We start from the raw sequence: 25,910 nt of genomic DNA on the forward strand, positions 1-25,910 counted from the left end.
AAAGCCGTTTGTATAAATTTCCTCAACTCTTAAATGGGAGAAAATGACTCCTGGCCCACAGGCATCTTGGTGAAGATTTTATTTGAAAATACTTTTCTGATAGAAAATTCCAGACAGACATTTTCATGATACAATAACTTTGAAGTTGAGCAATGAAGGATGCTACCTTCAAATGAAACTAGAAGGGGTGACAGATTGGTAGAGCATGAATTTTGAAACTGGAACTGGCTGGGACATCAAGGTTAACATTACCGTTTAACCATTTCTTTTCCTTTCCCCTTTGCCCCCTTTTCCTTTCCAAGCAAAGTATAAAGTGATTGGGAAATAGGCCTTACATTTTGGTTAAGAAAGTGGTATACTGCAGGTTTTTTGTGGTTTGGGAAGAAAATGCCATTTGATTTCTCACCTCAGTAATTTCCTATGATGCCTGTTTCTGCGAATAATATTCATGGGTTCTTGTTTTTTAGACACCTGCCTTAGAAAGGTATCTAATCAGACACTGATCTGAAGAGAAGCCAGATGCAAAGGCTATGGAATGTTGAATTCGTCCTAAGTTGAGTTCCTGTTTATAGGAGGAGAGCCTGAGACCCTTTTTGCTAGTTTAGCTTTCTCCTTTGCTGAGTCTGCACATTTGGAATATTTTAGTGTTGGCCTGCTGTGACTCACTGCCTGTCCAGCAGCTTAATTGATACTTAAGCAAGTTCACAATATGTCTTTCATATAATTAAGCACTGGGGCTATGCACAAAAGGATATGTTTTTAATGCATCAGTTATGGAGACATTTTATCATCAGCCCCTTATTTCCACTGTCTTAATACAGCAGAGTAAAATATGGTATTTAGGTATCATTATGCTTTGACCTTTTCTACTTCCAAACTTGATGGATCCTCTCTGGGAAGGGAGTCTTATGACCTACAGCCAAACAAGGTAGGTCAGATAATTTCCTTATGGCCAGCTTTTACACAGAAAAGTGGAGTGAAAATCAGAGTAATATTTTTAGGTTTAATGGCTGGCTTCAGACAAAAGGGATTCTGGTTTCTATGACACGCCTTGAGGAAGAGGGATTCTAGTTTCTATGGCTAGCCTTGGGAGAGAATGGGACTGAGAGACTGGTAGGCAGAAGGTCAGAGCAAAACTTTTGCTTCTGAGGCCTTCATTTTGGGGCATTGTTTTCTGAGCCTCAACATAGTCATCCATGTTAGACAGGACTGCTCCATTTCAATTGCTGGGAATATTCTCAGCAAACACTTACCCAGTGTGTTCAGCAGCAATCAGGCTGTTGGTGATAATGTAGAAGTTTATTAGAACATGAAGAGAGGAATTACCTACAAGTAATTCTGGAGAGCTGGCTACCAGGAGCCAAATGCCTCATAGGCAGAAATTCATTGAATAGCATGCATTTATTATATATTGCCAGCAGTTTAAGCATTTGAGCTCAAACCTCCTATTAGACCCTCCCCAGCATGCGAGCCACCCACCAGTTGCAAGGCATGATGACACGACAGATGACCCGTCCTCCTTGGTAGCAGTATGGATATGGGTAGTAACCTAGTAAAGGTTCACAGACGCGGCGGCAGTAGCGGTTGCCTCGACGGCAGTAAATACAACAATAACCTCTCTCATCCAGCATGGGATCAAACTCTATTCCATTTTCAGTCTGAAAGAAGAAGAAGCCAGTGTTGGGGGTGGGAGAGGAAGGTTCACTAGCAAGAGTTCTCACCAAGCAGGGGAGAACTAGAAGACTGTATGAGTTGGGGGCTTGTGTGAAATTAAGCTCCTTAGCCTGATCATGGAGATATATCTACAGAGATCAAGATTGATTTTGAATGAGCCTCCTAGAGAGTCCAAGTTTCTTAAATATTTTTTGTTAAAGCCATGCTCATTCTCCTTCCAATGATTGTGATCTGAGGGGTAGTAAATTTTGTGAGGGCTCTTTTTTTCTCCTCTATCAAGAGTTTACATAAACATAACTCACATAGTCATTTATTGGAAGTTCTTCTTCACTTGCTTGTCTGGTGTGACGGGTCTTCTCTACCTTTACCTGAGGGACCACCCACTGTTCATTTTGCTCAATCCCTTTTTTGTCGTTGGCAGGAAAGTGAAGATCTTCTCCGTCCTCCTCAAAGTCTTGTAACTCAGAAACTAAGATAATAAATGCAAAGTTGTGATGCAACTGCTTTGCAAATGTTCCTGAAAGAAGTGCTTGGGGGAATAGCAGCTGGGGATAGAGATTGTCATCATTGTGTCTTCTAACTGGCATCATTTAGGCACGGACCACTTTTCCAAGCTCCTTCAGCTGATATTTTAGAGTAGTTTCCAAAACAAGTCTGATCATTTCTACATACACAGACTTCTTTGCTTCTTTGGCATCAAACATTTACTGCGTTGCCTTACTAGCATACTAAATTAAAAACTGAGGACAGGGGACTTCTGTGTCTCCTACAATGATGATTTTACCCATGATAGATGCTCAATAAATATTTCTTGTTTGCCTGAATTGATTTGATATCCTCCCACTTCCCTTATGTTTCTTGTCTTAATTTTTTTTTTTTTTACTTTTTGTTTAGAAATAATCTTAGAGGCCGGGCGCGGTGGCTCAAGCCTGCAATCCCAGCACTTTGGGAGGCCGAGGCGGGTGGATCACGAGGTCAAAAGATCGAGACCATCCTGGTCAACATGGTGAAACCCCGTCTCTACTAATACAAAAAATTAGCTGGGCACGGTGGCGCGTGCCTGTAATCGCAGCTACTCAGGAGGCTGAGGCAGGAGAATTGCCTGAACCCAGGAGGCGGAGGTTGCGGTGAGCCGAGATTGCGCCATTGCACTCCAGCCTGGGTAACAAGAGCGAGACTCCGTCTCAAAAAAAAAAAAAAAAAAAAAAAAAAGAAATAATCTTAGATTTATGGAAGATTTGCAGAAATAGTATAGAGTTCACATGTTATTCAGGCAGTTTCCCCTAATGTTGTCTTACATAACCATGGTACAATGATCAAAAATCAGGAGTTAGCATTGGTACAATGTTATTAACTAAACTACAGACTTTATTCTGATTTCATTAGTATTTCTACTAATGTGCTTTTTATGTTCTAGCATCCAGTCCAGGATAGCACGCTGCATTTAGTCTCCTTTCTTATATCTCCAAAGAGAACCCACAGATGCTTACATTGGTGGGAATAACCTCTCTTGGGTAATGAGTAGTCTATGCTGTACAGAATGAAGGAGGCCAAATTCCATGTTAGCTAAACAGACTAAGACGTCCAGGGGCCTTTACCTTCTCTATGGGCTGACTGGAAGTTGAGGGCTGGGCTCTTCAACTCTGGACTTCTAGCCCTCAACTACATTTATAGTAATTCCTACAACAATGACAAAGAAATTTGTATTGCAGTGATTGTCCTATCTTCTAAGGAAAATGCCACCATTTGACAGAGAATGCTTCTGGACAACAGAGCATTGCTTTTGCTTTTCTCCCTTCTATTCTTAGGCTGGAATGATAATGGTTTGAGCAATAGTCTGGTATCCCGACTGCAAAGAATATAGATGTGCAAAGAAAGACAGATTAGCTTTTTACTATCACTAGTCACATTAGGGTGGTGTTACCTTTGCTAGGGTATTTAAAAGCCTGTCAGCATTAATTTATCTGATTTATAACTTGGCTGTGAAAAGTTCTTTCCTCACTGGCAGTCAGCATATATAGACTCATCCAAGAAGATACAAACTGATCATTTGTTTTCCTAGAAATGTAGCCTCTAAATGCTGGGTACATTAACCTGTTGCTGTCTTAGAAAATAGAATGAGGATGAGGATACAAATGTCTTACCTGATATTAGAGTGGGATTGATCCAATACATGGTCACGTTATCACAAATCTCCAGAATTTTGGAATTTTTGAGAAAATCTCGGTTTTCAATAGGTTTTTCTGCTGGGACCCAAATCACTGACTGTTCAAAGAAAGTTGTGGTAATTTCTTCATTCTGAAAGAAAAAAATAGCTTAGGGTGGGGATCAGCAGAGAAATTAATAGAACAAGTGAGACATTATGGGATGCTGGAAAACAATATATTTTGAGTGTGAGTAACAATTTAATTCTAGGGCTGCTGGTAAACTATCTCTTTACCTTGCATTCAGTGGGTGCCCTTAAGGAGGTTAACAACTGATCCTTCCTCTCTCCTAGGTCTAACAGCAAGGCTGCTCGCTAAAATAGGAGCCTTCTCTGTTACCATTTCACTCAAAGTCAGAAAGGTGCTTTATAATTTTCAGGGTACCCTGGATCTGTGTAAGTTTTAATTTGAGCTTCTGGAACCCTGAGTGATTTACATTTGCTTTCTTTTTTATAAATGAATCTTGTGAGCCTGCCTTATTTTATACTTGCAGCTTGGGTGGCAAGCAGGATTTGACCTGAAGCTGAAAAAAATCCTATAATCCAAACTGGTGAGATCAATTCAATAATAATGGAATCTAATATTTGGTTTTACAAGATTTGTCTATTGATGGTAGCTAGATATAGTACAAAAGATGTCTTTTTATGTTTTAAAGTGAAATCTCCAGTTTATGACTTCACTGGCTTTCCTACTATTGCATTCCTTTCATTGTAGATGCTTAGAGTTTATCTCAGAGTGTTTTTGCATTAAGCAGCTTTTCTTATATTGTGAAGGATGCCACTTTCTCTTCAGTTTCTAGTATTGAGGTAATCGTGTTGTATGCCTAGTTCTTACTAATTTCTCCTGGAATCATTTACAATTCTAAAGTCTTAGCACCTTTGTCCTTGAGTCTGTAACGACCTTGAGATGCACTGAAATGAATTGTATAAAATGAGATTGGTATGCTGACTAGCTTTGTTAGCAAAATCAGGGCTATTTATATACCTGCTATGCATGTTTAAAATGCACATGCCATGGATACAGTGTGGAGAGAAGTACAGAAGAGGGTTTTTGTCATTCAGGACCACAAATTTGTCTCATTAAAAAAAATCTGTGTCGTGAATATAAAAAATAAGATTTACTTGAAGGTACAGTATTCTTACTATCATGAAATGAATACTTGTGTTATTTAAAATATTTGGTGAAATTAACTGAAGACTAAATTAGAGCCAAAATGAGACATTATGAGTCTTTGACTTTATTTTTAATTTATTTATATTTTTTGAGACTGAGTCCTGCGCTGTTGCCCAGGCTGGAGTGCAGTGTGTGCGAACTCGGCTCACTGCTACCTCCACCTCCCAAGTTCAAGCAATCCTCCCATCTCATCCTCTACAGTAGCTAGGATTACAGGCACATGCCACCATGCTGGGCTAATTTTTGTTTGTTTGTTTGTTTTGTTTTGTTTTAGTAGAGACGGGTTTTCACCATGTTGGCCAGAGTGGTCTTGAACTCCTGACCTCAAGTGTTCACCCTCCTTGGCCTCCCAAAGTGCTGGGATTATAGGCATGAGCCACCGCACCCGGCCCCCTTTGCCTTTATTTCTTTCAGAAAAATAAATCCTATTATATCACTTCAGGTCCTCATTGCTCACTGGCCTACTCAAATGCTTACATTATTTTCTGTAGGTAATCGGCATATGTGATTGTGTATAGTAGCTTTTTAATCCTACTGATTTTCCTTTTGTCTTACCTTTGCCTTCTACAGTCATTCCTAATATCCAAAAGTTGATCTATTCCTCAGATGCATCTAACTCTTGCTTACTTAAAAAAAAAAAATCTCGAAACTTTGTTACTACCATAGACCTTGGGAGCAGAGCGTCATCTTTGGGAGAACATTCTTTGTTTTCTTGGAAATTTTAGTAACAAGGGTCTGTAACTTTTCTGGCCCTGAGGAAACCAGTAGCAATAAAGAGTAAAGTGGAAGCCAATGACAGCTCTAAGACTTGGGTAAGAGAAAGAAAAAATGTCCTTCCCACCCACCATCCCCAAATAAAGAAAAAGGAAAAGAAAAAGATAATTGGGTAGGTGAGAATCAAGATGAAGGGAGTTGGATGGGAGAAAAGTGAAAAAGAACAGGGGAGAGAGAAGAAAGAAAGAGGTTTTTATAGTTTATAGAAAGATCACTCTGCCATTGCCATAATTCCACTTTAGATTTGCCAATAAAGCACTAAACCAAACCAAACCAAACCAATGTTTGTTTTTCTTTGCTGTAGTGGGGATATGCTGTCACAATATTACCTTCTCCTCCCATTGATAAAAACATACTGTAATTATAGACAACATATCAGGGAACGATAAAGAGCCTCAAAGGCTTTACAGATGGTTGCATTTTAGGCACTATCATCTGTCTCCCATTAGGTTTTCAGGGGCCATTCAGTGATTGCACCAGTACCCTAGGTTGCTGGCCTAGCAGGGTGTTATCAGAGAGTTTTTGAAGAGTGTATCACATTGCAGTGTTTACCTTCCTTGCTTTTGCCTTTCCTAGTGAGGTTAAATGTGAATTACTGCATTAGCATCCCAGCATAAAATGGTAACATGAATGAACAACAGTCTTTAAAATAGGTGAATACTGAAGTGCGACAAAAGTGGCAAGAACCCCAGGTGGCTTTGGAACTTTCTTTTATTTAAAACAGTTTATCTGAGGCAAGACTGATTTTGTTTCTCTGACTCATCTCTCTTACTAGAAATCTTTGGTTTCAGAGCAAATCAACATAATGTTAGTGGGTGCCCAGGTATAAAAGTATAGCATTGCACCTAAAATTACGCAGTTTAATTTTTTGAAAGGTCTGAGTTCAGGACGCCAATCTGCTACTCACTAGCTGTGTGACCTTGAGCAGGTCACTTTTTGTTCTGAGTTCGAGTTTCCTTATCTGAAAATGATGATAATAATAGTACTTATCTATAAGGTTGTTTGAGAATCAAAGAAAAAGAAAGCTTTTAGTACAATGTTTGGCACATAGCTAGTATCCGATAAATAATGTCTTTTGCCACCACAATTACTCTTCTTACATACCTCATCTATTTCCTCCTCTGGTTCAGAAAATTCAGGAATCACTTTAATCTGAGTTTTGATAAAACATTTTTGAAGACCCACAAAGTAGATGCCAGTGTATCCCTATAAAACAGACAAAACAACAATAAAGCTTTCCAAAATAGCCACTATTAGTTAAGTTCCATGATCTGTCTGGCTCCTAGACGAGCAAAATTTGAATTCAAATGGAAAGCTAGAGGAGCCTAACTTTTCATTTGAATTCGAGTTTTAGATGGAGGCTATTTTTAACCTGACTCAACTGCTCTAACATTTTAAGTGGAAAGCCTTAGGGGGAAAACATCCAACTTACGTTTTTAAAGTCGTGTACTTCCAATGTTTCATCAGTGCCATTTCCGCTTCTGAATATTTCAGTTCTGGTCACAGGATCAATTTCCATGTAAATCTTCTTCTTCTCTCCATTGCTGTAGAAAGTGTGCTCCATGTCATAGGTCTGGGAGAACAGATGAAAACAATCTCTGAGATACTCAGTGTGTCCCTAATGTGAGGTGATTTTTGGTGCTGGAGCTGATATGGGGATCCCTTCAGAGCTGGTATTTTAAATTCAAGCCAAGCTGCTGAGCTAATTACTAAGAATTCCAACAGTTTTCTTGGCTGCCTTGACTCAATAGCAAATGATATCTTGCAAACCAGCCTGTAAAGTATTTTCCCCTTGTGTTAAGCTGAGTGATCACCTAAAATCTATGCTGCTTCTTTAAGCTGCAACTTCCCTTTCCAAGTGCTAAGTAATCACCCCCCCCACACACTGCCCTGCTCCTGGCGCATGAAATTCATTAGGGCTGAGAAAGAGATTTGAATACACTTAGAATGGTTACATATTGAATACACTTAGAATGGTTACATATTGTTTGTCTCCTTATCTATCCAGGGCTTTAATACTGCCACAACAGCCTTGAGTTTATCCTTTTAGAATCTGAAGACTTTCTCCTTGCCAATATTAGATAAGAGTCCTACCCTGCTCTGTTTGCTTCCTTTTGCCCCTTAAACTCCAGGAAACATTTATTGCCTTCCCTTAGTCTTCTCTTTATAAGCTAACCAACCCCACCCAGTTTATTCCTGGGTTCTGTTTCCCAAGCTGTATTCAGTTGTCTTCAATTTCTGCAGATTCTTTTGTGTATATGGAATTGAGCCAACTAAGCCAAGTGTCCTGCATTAAGTAACATGGAGCCTCCCAAGAAGAAAGACGACAAAACCCCAGATTTTTTTCCTGCAGTCTAAAAGAGGCAATTATATTTCTTGAACTCCCGATCTCAGGTGATCCACCCACCTCGGTCTCCCAAAGTGCTAGGATTACAGGCGTGAGCCACCGCGTCCGGCCTCATGAGGCAATTATATTTCTAAAGACCAAGAGGACCAGTCCCATATGGTACTGCAGTTTTAGGAGTAATCCCATAACTTACAATTTTAGGACATCTTTATAGGTAAAAGCAAATAAGCATAAAGGAATTTGTTATCTGCCACAAACCAGGTCAGACCTGATGATGCCTTTTGGAAGTCTATCTTATCTCTGACATTAGGAGACCTTTGTTTATCGAGTTTCTTCATATTCATTTTTCCTTATGAAAAAAATTGGATAACTAAAAGCCTGAAAAAGCAAGTCTTGTTGAGAGCACACATTGCTTTCTAATGATACAGTTCCCAGTGGCAGCCCTGTAGAGAACTTACACAGGGTTGGGTCGTTTTTTAGTGTCTGCTGATGCCAGTGACTGAATGTTAGTTTAACCTGGTCAAATTTTCCCCAACTGAAGTAGAAAAACAAATCGGAACCATTTGTAGAAGCAAGTGTTACTTCAAGGGTGACAAGTCTAATGCAGCTGCTGAAGAGAAAAACAAGAGACAATGTCATTAACCTTTTGGTAGCCCAACAGTGCCTTGGACATGGTTGGAACCTAAGTATTTGTTGAATAAGTTTTTCCCACCAATGGCACATCCTTATCTTCCTAAAGAGAGATTTTTGAGTATTGGCAAGGTCTTTTTTAAAAAACCATTTTAAAAGTGAAAGAAAAATAATACTTCGAACTCTCTAGCAACTGCAGAGTTAACTCAGGAAGTCTGGCCTGGTTTGTGACAGGAAACAAATGCCTTTAGGTTTGTTATTTGCTTCTAGCAATAAATATGTCCTCAGTTCCAGCTCTGCAGCCAGCTTGAGAAGAGAAACTTCTACCTATGGCAACAAATTGAGCTCTCAGTCTGTCTGACCTAAGTAGAGGAGAGAGGCATCCACTTCAGATCCAGTCTTGTCAGCTCTCCCAATGGGGACATTTTTTTAGAAATACTGTCCATTTTTGAGACAAATGTTGATGCCACTAGCCATTGGGGGCTGGGGTGGGGTGTTTATTTCATCAGTAGCACCACTGATGGATTATTGTATGGAAAAATGAGGTTAGAGAATAGGGGATGCTGGAATACTGCCTACCTGGGCGAAAGAGAAAATACAGGCTGTATTTTCAATCACTGGTAGAAGACTATGGAACCTACTGGTGACATTTAGAATTTCAGTGTGCTTCTGTGGAATGAGTTTTCCTGCACTGTTGGCAGTGCACTTTACTTGGACACCTTGCTAGATGAAAACTATTGGAAACTGCCAAGCTCAGCAGATCTTGATTATTTTCAACATTCCTGCAAAGAGTTTTTTTGGTAGGGGAGAAAGGGTCCATTCTGATCGTGTTCATTAACCAACTTGTTGGCTTTATGTTAGTAACGATAGGTTACTAAATAGAGTGGGAACAGAATGACTTCGTTTATGTGTGAATCTTTGGTAGGGGGTAGGAGTGGGGAGCTATATATTCCCCCATCGGAATTCCACTATCAAAGTTGTCCTTTTGGAACAGACTGTTCTTCGTCTAGGAAGATGATGCTGGTGGCCCACTTTGGACTGTTTGGAGATGGGTATGAGCAAATGCAGACACACTGTCTCGCCTGGGTCCCTGTGGAGCACATTGCTTGGGTAATGGCTATGCAAGCTTCACTGGCCCATATGAAGACTGAGCTCATGCCTTTGGCATCACAAGTACTTTGCTCTCTACTAAGCTTCCTGGCTCAGGGGTTGAAGGTTTTTCTGGAGATGCAAGATCAAATGGCTTTGTCCTCTCCAGGAGCAAGCTAAAGCAGAGACAGGATAACTGGCCTGAAGAGAGGTGTGAGTGGGCTACAAGTAGCTCATCTCAGCTGTCTCCAACTCAGCTTTATCCCAGGAAGGATAGAGCAAGGATAGAATATGATGAGGATTATACCCCTGCCCAATTGGCAAATAGAGAGAGTTGATTTTTGGTGCTTCTAGCTCTCCTTTCCTGTTCTAGTTTCATATTCTGTTCATTCTATACCCTCACAGCCCTTCCCCCTTCTCTTCCCATCTCTGTCCGTCTCTTTGTCTCTTGTCTAGACATCTAGGAATCTCGTGGTGCTTCAGGTACCTTATGACAAAGAAGAAATCAATCTGACCCATGATTTCACACTTAGATATTAGTGATGAATATTTGTCTGTTTAAAAATTTGAGTGCAATACTTCACTCAGAGGCATGAAGTACTAATGGTGGATTTTGTTACTTTGCCATTACTTTCAATGGCAAAAACTGCAATTACTTTTGCACCAATCTAATAGGCACAGTGGCACTAGGTATGGGAGCTATTTGGGGGCAAGGGCATCTTTCCAGCACCACTCAAATGGGCTCTTGCTCCACCCGCACATAAGGTTATCCTTAACTATAAGAACCAGAACACTGGAATGGAACAAGGAAGCCAATGGAGTGGAATAGGAATCAGAAGTGAAAGGAGACAGATATGTGGTTAAGTCCAGGCAGTGAGAGGTGCAAGAAGACCACACTGACAAAACATGTAGAGGGCACAACCCATTTTTCTTCCCTGCCCAGGAATTCTGTCTTCCATCCAGTTAAATCCTTCACTCAGGCAGCAAATGAGCCCTAACATCCCTCTTTCACAGTTTTTCCTGTTTTCTTGCCTCTGTGGAAGTCCCTGACATCGGAAAAGAAAGCTTTTTATAAAAAGTAAAGCTATCTCAGATCTCAGTGTGATGGATTTCTTTTGGGGGCAAGAAGCTTTAGCCTGTCCTGACACGGATTTGAGGACATTTGGCTTAGGTCTGTTTTTTGAAGCCTGTGATTAATCTAGCTGCTCTTCACTCCATCTTCATCCTTTACTGTCTGTTTATGAGGTATACTCTCCAAAGGTGAAATACATGCTCAGAATAGCTGGCTAGCAGGTGTTAGGCTGGAAGGAAGGGAAGAGAATGCACTGTACCATATTATTATTAACCTAACTTGTGGGAATTAAAGGTCCTCTGGGTATTTCTTTACAAACATAGCGCAGACAGATTGTTTCTTATGCAAAGTTCGAGCTCTGCATCTTCAATCAGCAGTTCTCAGCCCTGGAAAACATTGGCATAAGCAGCACAGACATTCTTTTTCAACAAGAAAAAGCCACTTCTTTTATCTAAAGACTTGAGCTGGCCAGTAAGTTTTCCCCCTACCCATTATCCCCATCCCCGATTCTTAAATGCAGCTGAAGAATAGTGGAAAGAATCTTCAGACTAGCCTCTAGTTCCAACCTTAACCCCACCACTTACAAGCTGTGTGACTTTGGGCAAGTCACTGAGTGTCTCTAGGGACTCAGTTCCTATCTTTATCTTTTACCCCTTTTCAGCTGTAATGTTAAGTAGTTAGCAAAGTCAGTTCTGCTGAGATTTGCTCAGATCAGCCTGTCAGGTTAATCACTGGACTGCTACTACTGCTACTACCTGTTGATCATCCAGGCTACTTCCTCTACGGCCCCAATGCCACTCTCAACCACTCCAGAACAGCTGTCTTTAAAGGCCCAGGCTCTTCATTCTGGTGTCATATAAGTTGTTCAGCAAATGCTGCCTTAGGAGAATGAAGAGACTGACTAAGAAGAACATGCCTATCACAGCCAGAGCCTGGCTCCACATAATTGCTGGGAGCTGCCCTTGAGTAGCCCAGAACAAGAGCTGGCCCAGTGAGAGTTGTACAAGGGTGGACCTGGATCTCATAAGGCTTTAGGAGGAAAAGAAAATGAAAAGAATTCTTTCTTTTTTTTGAAAATGCCAACATGGCACCATCTGGTAAAGCTCAGTCTCCCTGCCAAAAATATTCCAGCTACGCTTTCAACTTTTTCCTTGAGGGTATATTAATGCTTCTCTAGACTCACATTTCACCCGTCAGACTGTGGTGTAGGAAAGCCCAGGGGACCTGGGGAGGAGAGTTGTCTTCCTTGTATGCCTAGAGAGGAGTGAAGAAAGTTAATATTGTGCTAATGCTGGCATCAAAGAAATAGGCACACACAAAAAGCTGCAATCATACTCATCAAGAAGGTGCTTCCTCTGAGCAAAGGATTTTCAGCCTAGAATGATAGTGGGCTCACAACTCTACGGGAGACTGTTTTAATGATCATCTGCAACTGAGGTGGGGCGGGAGGGCAGAAGAATGCCCGCTTATCCCTACCACTCCTCATTGCTTTGGTCATATGTAGAAGTTGAAAGAACACCCTCACAAATCTGTTGACTGTAGTGTGGTCCTGATGGCTTTCAAACAACCCTAAAGTCACCAGGCAGCTCCTACATAAGGCAGTAAGGACCATCTTCCATTTATTAAATGTGTTATTCTACCTCACTCCACAAAGTTTAGGCAGGGATGGGCTACAAGGTCTGTGCTATGTTTCTAAACTGTTGGTTTAAGGGCTAGGATTTTTCTGATTTGTTTTCTTCATGTTGGATTAATTAGCTGAGGAGTTGGCTTCTGACTGTTTCCAGTTAAATGTGTAATACAGGGGGCTTTAAGCAATAATGTTTCTTTGGCGATTCTGCTTCAATGATCCCAGTGCAGTCACTGCCTGGAAGGGGAGCCTCACTGCGATGCTTTCTCAAAATTGCTGAGACTGAATAGGTCTCTTCCGCTTGTTCAAGAAAGCTGAATGCAGAGCTGGATGGACCTGGCTTTCATTTAGCTTAGGTGGCTCCTATATGTGGCTGTGGGTCAGGGGCCTGGGACCTGTAAGAAAGTGCAGCAGCTCACCCAGAGTTGGTCCTCCTTGTTTCACTTTATTTTGGTTTCTTTCTCTCTCTGGTGTGTGTGTGTCTATGCACGTGCACACCTGCGTACACGCACACCTAAGGTGTGTGAGGGGAGGGGGTCAAGCATGGCTTGTTCTCAATTTGGATATAGGAATCTGGATCTTGTGTACACATGAAGGCGAGAGTAAGGAGAATGACTTACTGGCATGGAAATGTCAATACCAGATGTGGGATGTTAAATAAATACTGTTTATTATACATAGATGTTGAAAGACAAAATAAAAAGGAGGCGTGGTGGATGCTAGGGAGAGCAAACACTAAGAGCTTGGAGGAAGTCCCAGGACAGCAAACAAATCACTGCCACCAATAAGCACAGTTAAATACACAGTTCTCTCTACCAAGGGCCCACAGTCCCCACAAGTCTCCCAGACTTGTTAAAGAAAGCCCAAAGAGCCTGGATTTTAATCTGCTAACTGTTGTTTCTTACTAGGCCATACCATTAAGGGGGAGAGTCTTTAATTTGTGCAAGATGCCTGGATTCTTTTCCTATGCAACTCTTCCAAGACTAATCTGACTGCTAGTCTCTTCCCGGAATTCTTAAGTCTGCTCTAAGGCAGGCTTATTGATAGTCTTAGCCATTGGAAACATAGATGGCCTCCTGAGCTCCTTGTCTGGGACCTGAAGGTAGTAATGGACTGAGTAAAGCATCCACATTTCCAGCTGATTTCCTAGTTTTCAATGAACCAAACCTGTTCTTGTGAAGGCCAGGAGTTAAATATCAAAGACAATAAATTATAACTCCCCACTGGAATGGAAAACCAACAACATTTATTCATGGTAGAGAAACTTGCCCTAGGGGACACCTGTTGTCTCTATCTGGATTATTTCATAGTAGCTTTGTTCATTTCTGAGATTCTCTTTGCTGAAAATGACATCCCAAGATGCATTACTTCACAAGAGGTTTGATTTTTGATTAACTTTATTCAGCAGCATATCCCACCTCTTCTGTGCATGCACTGGCAAAGTTTTACTTTTAGTTTGAGGTATCATAGGATTGCTCCTTATAGTCATTAAAAACAGAACTAGAATAAGATGCAAAGGTGATATAATAGGGAAACAGAGGAGACCATGGACCTGCTAGTGAGTCTGATAGTTTGCAATATAAAGGCAAGGTCTCCACCTAGTCATTTATAGCTGCAGTCAGGCAAATAGCACTGTAAGTTTGTAAAAACACATATGCTCTTTTGGAATAGCATTTGCAGTACCAACGACAACAATAAAACAAGAAAGGCCGCCTGGCTCCTTATTTAGGCAGGCATCTAAGGGTGTTCAAAAGGACTAGTTATCCACCATGCCCAGTTAACTACATTATGGCTGTGGAGAACAAAAGGATTTATGGCCCTTTAACTCATGTATAATTTTCAAGAGGATCCAAGGTTCAATTTGTGGGGTGACATGTCACCTTGGGAATTAGCTAAGTGGTACTAGAATTGTATCGGAACGCATTTTGGCACTCTTATTAATTTGCTGTTTTCTTCCTGATCTCAATTGTTTTACCCATCCTGCCAGCCTGAACATGGGTGGCTCCTCTAGAAAGACATTTGAATGGTAAGTAGTTCAGAAGCAAGGAGCAGTAAGGGGAGGGGTGGAGGAGAGGGCTAACTATAGGCATTGGGTGATGCCTGAAATCCTTTCTGGAGCAAGGTATAAATAAAAAGGCAAGCAAAGTAGGCTGATTTGCTCTCCTTCCTACTTAAACCTGAAAAGATATATCCTTTGGGACTAAATGAAAGTGGGTATGACAACAGAGGTGGAGAACCCAAGGGTGCTTATGCTTACATCTCTGTTTTCTTTTGGACACTTAGCCAGCTTATTTCCTATTTTTCCCCCTCACCCTCTCCCCACTGACCCATATTTTTTTCTCTCTGCTCCTATTGCTCCTTTGGCTCCTAATGGTCCTTGCCAACCCATTTTCTTGTCTCATCCTCCTTCCTGGATTTGTGCTTTTTTTCTCCCTACATCTGTTACCAAATCGAAATGAGCATCTCATGACAACAAATTAACAACAGTAATAATAACAGTAACAGCAGCAGCAATCCACACACCAACAGAAAAACATGGCAAGGCCAGAAAACTGTCTTCACAACTTGTAGTTTGTATATTTATTGATTATCTTTCAGACGGAAATTGTTAGCATGAGGGGATTATAGTTTTATTTGGGTGATATCTAAACTTGTCCATTGTGTGTGAGCCCAGGAGTAACAATAATACTAAGGTACAGAAATACAAACTACAGTGGCTAGCCAAGCTTTACCCAATGACCCCAGTATCAGAAGCTTTCTGAGTAATCTGTGATTAATGACTTGGTGTCGCATGCTTCTACCTTGTGGCATTACTATCTCAGTGGGACAGTGATGATTGCAGCTGGCGAGGAGCTGAAAAGCTCTAGTTTTATTTTTTTTTAAGTCATAAATAAATGTGAAGTCAGGTATGAGAATTGCTCCTCCTGAAAAGCAGCTTGCTGCCTGTTCTCGCTGCAGATGCATTAAGTCAGAAACATAATCCCTGAAAATCCTTTGCTGCCACTTTGGGTGGTTTCTCCTTATGTGGTAGTATAATTACTTTTCCATCAGTTTCTGCCCAGATAATTGGAAGAAAGATGGAAAGCATTTTTTTCTTAAAGTAAAAAATTTGCTCCTAGGAGGAGTCTTAACTCCTTAAATACAAGCATTATAGAAGAATGGGTAATTCTACATCCTACCATAACTAACCAAAATACAGAAGACAAATTTTTTCCCTTACCAAAATAATTAGGCAAATGAAGGACAGAAAAATGTTGATTCAATTTTTTATACCACCAGAAAATAAACAGAAAAGACACTTAATGATTTTCATTTTCAGAGTGATTTACATGCCCACTACTAATTGCATTCAATCGAACTCAGAACAGAAGCATTAGATTATTAATTGTATTTACTTACTTTTTTGGGTACCTCCGGCCAGAAGTGCTTGCTCCCCCAAAACAGGACAATTAGAGTTAGGGCCAAGATACCAAACACCAGTCCACAAATCTTAAGTGATTTACATATTTTCTTGGATTTAAAAGCTTCTGCCTAAGCAAAGAACAGAGAGAATAAAACAATACACAATAAACCTCAATAAGCAAGCCATAATTCAAAGTCACCTTTGATTCCACTTTCTAATGTTCACACTGCAATATGATAAATCTATAAAACCATGCTTCTGCTTGAAAGGGAAAAAATATGAATCAACTTACATTTAGAATGTGACAGTCTTCACAATTCTCTGGAGGATTCTTTGCCATGGTCTCTCAGCACACAGTACTCTTTCCCTGCTTTGAGAGGACTGAGAGACCACTGCTGAGGTGGAGTTGCAAGTGAGTCGGCTAACAGATGCCAGAGGAGAAGCTGAATTTATATGGCTCAAATATGTCATACCAGAGCCTGAGGGAGCCCAGGGGACTCCTGTGCTGCGATTTGTTACATAGATATACCCATATATGTATATAACTTCTGTGCACAGAATTCCATCCAGAATGGCAAAGACAGAAGGTTATAATGAAAACTATTGTCCTGGGGGTTGGGTTGGATGGGGACCAGGCCTAGGACACATTGAAATGATTTTTCACTATGAACTTAAAATATCAGTGGCAATACATGCTGCACACTCCAGAAATAAGCAAACAAAACAAAGAAGGGAATGAAGTTCTAATTTCAATTCCATTTGGTTCAACAAATATTTATTGCAGGGATATTAAATGTCAGGCACTGTGCTTGGTGTTCGAGATTCAGAAATGAATAAGATATTGCCTCCTTCACTAAGTTAAAGCTCTTTAAATGCTGATATCAGTATATACTTAACTAATTATAATTAAAACAGGATAAAATAAAGACTAATTCTAAGCTATCTCTCTTCATCTTCTCTCTCTGATTTTTTTCCTTTCTTGGGTCCTCTTCCTCAGTCTGTTTTTTAATGTTGATATGTCTTATGATTCTCTTCTTGATGATCATTCTCACTTTACAAATTCTATTTGTTCTTAGATGACCTCATTCATTCTTACAGTTGAAAATAAATATCACCTACATATCAATGATTTCCACATCCTTACCTGTAACCCAGTTCTATCTTTTAATTTCAAAGCCATCTGAACATCTCCACCTGGATATACCTCAGGAATCTCAAACTCAGCATGTTCCATATCAAACTCTTCTTTCAACACCTTCTTCTCCTAACCTACTTTCCCCCTTGTATTCCCAATATTAGTTAGTGGCTATATTAGTTTGCTAGGGCTGACAAAATCCCACAGACTGAGTAGCTTAAACAGCAAAAATTTATATTATTACTGCTCTGGAGGCTAGAAGTCCAAGATCAAAGTGTTATCAGGGTTGGCTTCTTCTGAGGCCTCTCTCTTTGGTTTGTAGATGATCATCTCCATATTCACATGACATTCTCCCTGTATGTATGTCTGTATCCTAATCTCCTTTTATTATAAGAACATCAGTCATATTGGATAAGGGTCCATCCATATGACCTCATTTAACCTTAATTACCTCTTTAAAAACGCTATCACAAAATACGGTCAAATTTGGAAATACTGGGGGTTAGGGCATCAACATATGGATTTTGAGGGGATATTATTCAGCTGATAACAGTGGAATTGTCACTCACCCAGTCTTGCAAACCAAAAATCTGAGGTTTGCCTTTCAAACTAAAAATCTGAGGTTTGTTTTTCAAACCAAAAATCTGAGATTTTCTCTATTTTTCATAATCCCTGTATCCAATCAATCACTAGGCCATATTCTAAATTTTTATATATTTGAAAGCTCTTCTTTTCTCCCCGTGCTCACTGCTAACACCTCAGTTTAGTTTGTCATCCTTTCTGACAAGTCTCACATCCATATGTCTTACCCAGGTTGTTCTCTTCGAGCTCCATACCTATATGTCCATCTAACCTGCTAGACATCTCCAGTACCCAACAGATACCTCAAATTCCACATCCCAACCTGAATTATCTCTCCTTTCAAATGTACCCTTTTTTTGTATTACCTCTCTCACTAAATGACACAATAATCAGCCTCTAGAATAGAAACCTCCAAATGATCCTTGATTTCTTCCTCCCTTGTTCATCCCCATGCCTAATCAGTTATTAAGTCCAGTTATTTCTGCCTCTGAATTAGCTCTGCAATTCTATTCTCTCCATTGTCAATCCCCACTGTTTAAGCTGAGGTTCTCATAGTTACTTTTATTATTGCAATAGAATTCTGTTTTCTTCGTCTCTCGTACATTGCCTTCAAGGTGATCTAAGACTCAAATCTGACGATAATCTCTCCCTTGCTTAAAATCCTTTAGTATCTATTCATTGTCTATAAAATCCAAGCCACTTATGGTGACACAGTAGGCATTTCATGATCTGGGCCCTGTCTAACTCTCTAGCCTTGATTTTGGACAATTTCTTCTACAGTGATGGAGCCATCTGGGAGGTCACAGATGGGCAGGAAAATGGGGAATGTACATATGACTACTTCCACATCCTAATGTCTCAAATAAGATAATTTTCTAATTGTTGGGACATGATTGTGCATTAAATTGATTACATAAATTATGAAATATGTCACAATTCTATTTGTTCTACATTTTTTGTCAAGCATAAAGAAAGAAAAAAGAAAAGCCACAAGAGCAGTCTCATGGAGAAACTTATGTTTACTGGGTCAGATGGTTCCCCTCAATGATGCTATTCACACTATGCGTCTGATGCCTGCCTCACACTGTACACCCTATTAATGAGCATGCCCTACTTCTTCACACTGTAGGGCATTTGCCCATGCTATATTCATTGCCTGGAGTTTTCTTCCTTCCCTTGTTTACCTGGAAAATTCCCATTTGGCTTTCAAAATGCTGCCTAGATTTTAGCATCCCCTGAAAGCCTTTCCTGGTGTCATCTCTTCCACTTCGTTAAGTTAATCACCCTTTCCTTTGCTCTACTTTTGTATCTTGCTCATACTTCAACCGTTATACTTTGTATGCTGTATTTTTAATTTGTTTTTATGTGTTCTTCTCATGAACAGACGTCGAGATCTTTTAAAACATGCCTTACCTGTTAAAAGGATTGAATCAAACCAAGAGTCAAAGCGATATTCCATGGAAACATAGATGGAAGAGTGATTAATTTGGATTCAAGAAAAGCAGGAAAAATGGTACAAAGGACATGGCATTTCAATAGTTCAACAGACTGTTTACTGATTAGCACATATTTATTCAGTGTCCCCTATGTGGCAGGCATTGTTATAGGAGTTAGATATATATTCAGTAGTGGACAAGCAAACAAAGTCCCTCCTTTATAGAGCTCAGAGTCTGGTTGGGTAGACAGACATTAAACTAAAAGGAAAAAAATCCTGCAAATAAAAGTACATAAATGATGATATATGCTGAGAAGGAAAAGTGCAGGTGCTATAAAAGCACCTAAGTTAGCTTTGCGCAGTGGCAGTATCGTAGCCAATGAGGTTTATCTGAGGCGCGATTATTGCTAATTGAAAAGCACCTAAGTTGGATTGGGCAGGATGGGTAAGTGAAATCCATGCTAAGGAGATGTCACTTAAGCTAAAACCTGAATAATGAGTAGAAGTTAGCTGGTGAAGAGTGGGGAAAAGATTATTCCAGGCCAAAGAAACAGCACATGCAAATATCCTGAAGCAGAAAAGGGGCTGAAGTACTCAGAGAATAAAAGGAAAGTCAATGTAGCTGTAATATAGTGAATGAGGAGGAGAGTTACTTGAGATAAGGCTGAAGAGGTAGGCAGGAGACATATTCAAAGTTGGATCTGCTAGGACTCTCCAGATGGCTGTATGTAATGGAAAGCAAGTTATGGAAGTTTAACCAAATAAAGGGTTTATTTTTCTCATATAATGGGAATCTCAAAGTCAGCAGTCCAGAGCTAGTTCAAGTACAAGGACCCAAGCTTCCATCTTTCTGTTCTGTGATCTTTTGAGCGTGGCCTCCATCACCATGCTTCCAAGATGGCTGTTCCACCTCTAGGCAGGATAAATGGGAGATAGCAAAGGGCAGAAGAACACACGGCAGCTAAATTTGTCCCTTTCCATTAGGAAAGTAATAGTGTTCCTGGAAGCCCTGTCCTGCAGATTTTTGCTTATCTTATTGGCCAGAACTGGGTTAGATGACTACTACTACTTATAGTGGGGTCTGGGGAGGTTTTATTTTCAACTGAGCCTATTCTTACTCTTAATGATCTCTTGTTTTTTTTTATAGAAGGGGAAACATATTGAATAGGTTACTTATAGTTTCTGCCACAAAGACCATGGTAAGTGTTTGAAGTTTATTTATTTATTTAAAATTAGACATGGAGTCTTGATATTTTGCCCAGGCCAGGCTTGGCCTAGGCTCAGTGATCCTCCTACCTCATCCTATCAAGTAGCTGGCATTACAGGCATGTGCCCCTGTACTCAACTGAAGTTATTCAACAAACAATGGGAATTAATTGAAAAGTTCTGAGTAGAATTCCTTTTATGTTTATTAACATCTCTCTGGCTAGTGTGAGAAGAATGAATTGTAAAGGGACAGTAATTTTAAAAGGTTGACCAGTTAGGAGATAACTGAAAGAGCTGATAGCAGCTTGGACTAGGAAGTAGTTACAGAAATGGAAAGAAATAAACAGATTTGGGACATATTTTAGATAAAGCATATACTTGGTAATAGATTGGATATAGACAATGAGAGAAGGGGAAGAACAAGAAATGACATAGATTCTGGCTTGTTCCTTTGGGTGGAGAGTGGCACCATTCACTGGGATTAGGAAGCACTGAGGAGGACCAGTCTGGGGTAAGTGACGAGCGTAGTTTTGGACACGTTGAATTTGAATAGTCTATGACGTATCCAACAGGAGTTGTCTAGTTGGCAGCTGGGCAAATGTGTCTGGAGCTTGGAAAACAGGTGCTTGAATGGAAATATAGTTATGGGAGCCATTTGCCTTTGGATTGTATTCAAACCTATGGTAGTGTATGATATGGTCCAGAAAAAGAGTTCAGGACAAAAGGAGAAGAGAGCTCAAGACTGAGCCCCAGGGAATCTTCACAGTTATTTAGTTTGAAACATGGTTTCAGAATGGCTTTCATTTTATAAAATAAAATACACTAATTATAAAAATAATTGAGAAATATAAAAATACAAAAAGAGAAAAAAAATTTCATCCAAATCTGCACCAATCAAGAATAACCATTATTGTGCCTCAGTTTTATTATCTGAAAAACAGGAGGATACAAACAGTACCTATATATAAGGTTGTTCTGATAACTTAATGAGGTAATCCATTTAAAGTGCTTATTTTGCCGGGCCAGAGTCTCATGCCTGTAATCCCAACACTTTGGAAGGCTGAGATGGGAGAATTGCTTGAACCTAGGAGATCGATACCAGGCTGCGTAACGTAGGGAGACCCCTGTCTCTACCAAAAATTAAAAAATTAGCCAGGCATGGTGGCATGTGCCTGTGGTCCCAGCTACTTGGGAGGCTGAGTTGGGAGGATCACTTGAGCCCAGGAGGTTGAAGCTTCAGTGAGCCGTGGTCACGCCACTGCACTCCAACCTGGATGACAAAGTGAAACTCTGTGTCAATCAATCAATCAATCAATCAATCAATAAAGTGCTTACTTTGATAGTGAACACCTAATAAACAGTAGCTTCTTTAAGATTTATGAGCATTTTTCTGGAAATCACTTTCATTTTATAGGATTAACAAATGGATAGACAAATTTTAACACATTATTTATGTTTTAAAAATTCCCGAATTGAACAAAAGAAAACTAAATCAAAGTGTTAGTCAAGGAACTGGCAAACTTCTTTCCCCTCAAGGAATAGTAGTTCCTGAAAGACTATTTTAAAGTTAAGATCAAAGATTTGAAAAATATAAAGAGGTTGAAGTCCTTATATTTTTATCTCTATGTCTCAATTTTTGATAGTGTGGACTGATTTTCTATGTAGTTGTTTATGGACATGTATTCTGGAGATAGCCGGCATGAGTTCAAATCAATTGTGCTACTTACTAGCTATGTAAAGGTGGGCACATTAAAAAAATCTCTCTTTGCTCTTTGGAAGGGAATTAAAATGTACCTACTTAAAAAAAAAGAGTACCTACTACATTGGATTGTTGTGAGGAATGAATGAGTTAACACTTGTAAAATACTTGGCACAGTGCCTGGCACATAGTAAATTATCATAATAAATATGAGGAAATGTACCTCCTGCACTTTCCCTCTCATCTCCTGATTTCTGTTAGCTATATTATTATTTGTGCCTTCTCATAGTTTATAATATTTACACTCTATTCTCCACCTAAAATTCTCTAAGTTGTTTGCTCTTGTGCTTAAATTAATTCAATACTTACCACTAGTCCTTCTATCAAACCTTCTTTATTCCTGAGTTCTTTTTTTGATGTGTATTTTGACTGTCCAGATTTTATCATCTACTAGTATTTTTTTTAAAAAGTGCTCATATGTGTTGTATTTCTTGACCTTTTGCATGCTTGAAGATATCTGTCTATTGAAGGGCAAAATGACAGGATATGGTACAAGATTGTTGGGTCACACTTTTGTTCTGTCGGGACTCAGTTGATATTGCTTCACTGTTTTTTGGCATCATGGGCTACCCTGGTCCTTTAACCATGCCTTTTTCATTTATCCTTTGGCTCGCTGTATTGTATTGTAGAAATTCTAGCATTAGAAGTCAGGTGACAAAGAAAGAGGAGCTGGCAAATGAGATTGAAATAGAGTGGCCAGGGAAATGGGGGAAAGGCACTGAGGTGTTGCAAAAGCCAAGAGAAGAGTTCATTTGACAAAGAAGGCAGTGGTGAACTGTTGTCAAAAGCTTCTGCATGGTCAAAATCCTGTGAAAAGTAGGATTTGGGTGGGGGACAACGTGAAAAAGCATTCTGGGCTGCAAGAATAACGGGAGCAAAGTCATACAGGTGTATAAGTATGTATTTGGGTAGCAGAGTGAGTAGTCCAGTGTGAGTGGAATATTGATCGCATGAGATAGATGAAGATATGACAGACTGTGTTACTCAGATTACTTTCTTTTTCTCCAGGTTGCCTTGTTTCTTCTTTCTGCCTTTCCATTTAGCTTTTCATTTGGATCTTAATAAAATCTCTGAATTTCTTTTCTCCCTTCTTTACTGTCTTCCGTATTTCTCCATGTTTTTCCACTTTGGAATAAAACATTTTCAGTAATGTTCTGTCTATAAATCAGTTAATAAATTCAATACATATTGAATATTGACTGGGAATACTGCAATGCATAAGACAGTATAGTGGGGAAGACATGTAAACCAACAGTCACAGCCTAGCTAGGGGACACAGAGGAAGGCACCTAAATTCAGTTGCAAGGTTGTACGAAGAAGAATACTCAGGGAAGGCTTCTGAAATAAAGTAACAAAGAAACCAAGACTTACAAAATAAGTAGCCAGGTGAAGGTGTCAGAGAGAGTGTTCCAGTCAGAAAGAAAATCATGAACAAAACCTTGAAATGTGAAAGAGAATGATATGTTTGAGCAACTGAAAGAATTTTGGTTTGGTAGGATTGTTTAAATTTTTTTCATTACTAAAGAAGTATACCTTCACTGATAAATAATCTGTCAAAAGTAGAAAGTAAAACAAATCAGCATTGTTCCCCACCCCTCCAAGTTTCTAATATTAAACACGATTAATAGTTTAATGAGTATTATTTCATATCCTTTACTATTCACATGAAAATACACATTCATATACATATATATGCATGAGTATGTATATTGTTTTCTTTACTAACTGGTTTTTATAAATATATGATTTTACAAAAACATTCTGCTATGGTCTGAACGTTTATTTCTTCCCCAAATTCATATGTTGAAATCCTAACTCCCAAAGTGATGGTATTAGGAGGTGCGGCCTTTGGAAGGTGATTAGGTTATAAGTGTGGAGCCCTCACAAATATGATCGGTGCCTTTATTAAAAAAAAAAAAATCCTAGAGAGACCCCGTGACTCCCTTCCACCATGTAGGGACACAGTGAGAAGGCACCATCTATAAATCAGGAATTGGATCCTCACCAGAAACTGAATCTGCCAATTTTTTGCTCTAGGACCCAGCCTCCAATAAGGGCAATGTGAGAAAACATTTTAAATGGTCCATTTTCAAGGCATAATAAATCTAAGTACTGGCAGCTGGCCTGTGAACATAACAAACTGTATGGCTCATGCACCTAGAAGGTCATGATAAGTGAACAGAATGTAGATGAGGGGTCAGCCGGTAAAAGGGTTCAAGAAAGTTTCATTATTGGGAAGTTGAAACTTAAGCAGGTAAGGGGATGGGGTATAACCTTATAAGGGGGATAATGAAACTTAGGCAATGTACAAGAAGATTGTAACCCTATGGTACTCGACCAATCAGGAACTAGAAGAGGGACCTGCATGCTAGGAGATAAATTACCTTTTGTAACTGCTCTGGGTGTGCCTGCCTACCAGTTACCCAGTATTGCAAGACCGCCATTAAAAGTCTCACTTGAGCTGTTCTTCCTATCTCTGATGTTCATTCTTTGGGTTTGGATGGATGAAATTGTGTTTCTCACAAACCTGGGGGCCCGTCAGGGATCTTCGTGCCTGCATGGAGTGGGTCCCCAGCCGAGAAGGGAGACATGTCCCACCTGATTTAGGTGGACTGCTCTGTCCAGGCATCCCGGGTCCCTACAGAGGCCATAGACAAACCTGAGACTATTATTCAGGAGGCAGTGGAGGTGACACAGGGAGAAAAGCAGGCACTGTGGCAACCAGGCAAACTCGTACACGAGTCAAGGTAGGAAAATTGGACTATAAGTACTGTCTTGGTGGTTGAGCATTTTCAGAGGTTATGTGTGACTGAGATGTATCCTGCATACGAAGCGAAGTGTGGAGTCCCAATCTGTGGTTCTGTTTTCCTGTGAAGAAGACAGTCAGAGATAGACAAAATGATTCTCGCGGTGTGCAAGAAACCTCCAGTGTGGGGGTTGAGTACCCAGGGAAAAGCTTAGATATGGAGACTAACTAATAATGAGAAACAGAAATTCTAGGCCTAGGAGACAAAGAAAAGAGGGAGCCAAGGAGATTCCCTCTGACATTCCCCCAGATAGTCCTTTGGGAGAATGCTGCAGATGATTTGGAGGGACAACCCTCAAACCAGGGACAAGGAAAAGCAAAAGATAATACGTATTGCTCTTTCATCTGGCCCAAAGACTCCATTTATAAGCCTTCGGTCTTTCGACCTATGTTTGGCTCAGATAAGGATTGAGTGTGTCAAAATTTAATTCTCTATATAAATGATAAAATCCCATCCTCACAAGAAGAGCTAGGTTACACTCTCTGCTAGATAAGGAATTAGCCCACATGTTCCCCCTCAAAAGAAGAAGAAAAAGAGCTGAATAAAAAGCCCTCACCCAGTGAAAAGCCCTGGGACCCATGCCATGCTTGGCCCCTCCATACATCATCTTACGAAATAGGGAACAGAAAGATCGAGGGGCAGCAGGACAGTTAAAGGAAGAAAGAACTGGAGACCATGGAGGAGCCTAACCAATTGCTCCTTTAAATCCTTATCCAAATATAAAAAAAGAATTAGAACAATGTACGAGGGACATTGGGAACTTCCCTATCCCTTCCACACAGCTGGCATCTAGCATGTTCCCTCTTAGGGAAGTTCCCATGGGACAGGGAGAGATTGGTTTTGTAAATGCTCCTCTTATAAATACTGAAGTTAGGAATTTCAAAAAGGAAATGAAACCATTCCTAGAAGATTCCCTCAGTTTAGCAGACCAGCTGGACCAATTCCTAGGACCCAGCTTTCTTGTTTTTTTTTTTTCGAGACTGAGTCTTGCTC

General features: G+C 40.0%; 1 protein-coding gene and 1 pseudogene across 1 annotated transcript; one reads left to right on the forward strand and one right to left on the reverse strand.

Moving 5' to 3' along the window:
- Positions 1-1,016: 1,016 nt before the first annotated feature.
- Positions 1,017-16,371, reverse strand: TNMD (tenomodulin). Its single transcript, XM_012464040.2, has 7 exons — positions 16,286-16,371; positions 15,990-16,121; positions 7,258-7,398; positions 6,930-7,031; positions 3,819-3,972; positions 1,977-2,143; positions 1,017-1,658 (listed from the first exon to the last, which is right to left on the reverse strand). Exons 1-7 carry the CDS (start codon positions 16,331-16,333, stop codon positions 1,449-1,451), a joined length of 954 nt encoding a protein of 317 aa, XP_012319463.1. The 5' UTR covers positions 16,334-16,371; the 3' UTR covers positions 1,017-1,448.
- A 3,124-nt stretch (positions 16,372-19,495) lies between these two features.
- Positions 19,496-19,571, forward strand: LOC135269439 (U4 spliceosomal RNA; annotated as a pseudogene).
- The last annotated feature ends 6,339 nt before the right edge of the window (positions 19,572-25,910 follow it).

The sequence above is a fragment of the Aotus nancymaae genome, unplaced genomic scaffold (genome assembly GCF_030222135.1).
Source record: "Aotus nancymaae isolate 86718 unplaced genomic scaffold, 86718_ANA_hifiasm-v0.15.2.pri h1tg000004l, whole genome shotgun sequence".
NCBI classification, from domain to species: domain Eukaryota; kingdom Metazoa; phylum Chordata; class Mammalia; order Primates; family Aotidae; genus Aotus; species Aotus nancymaae.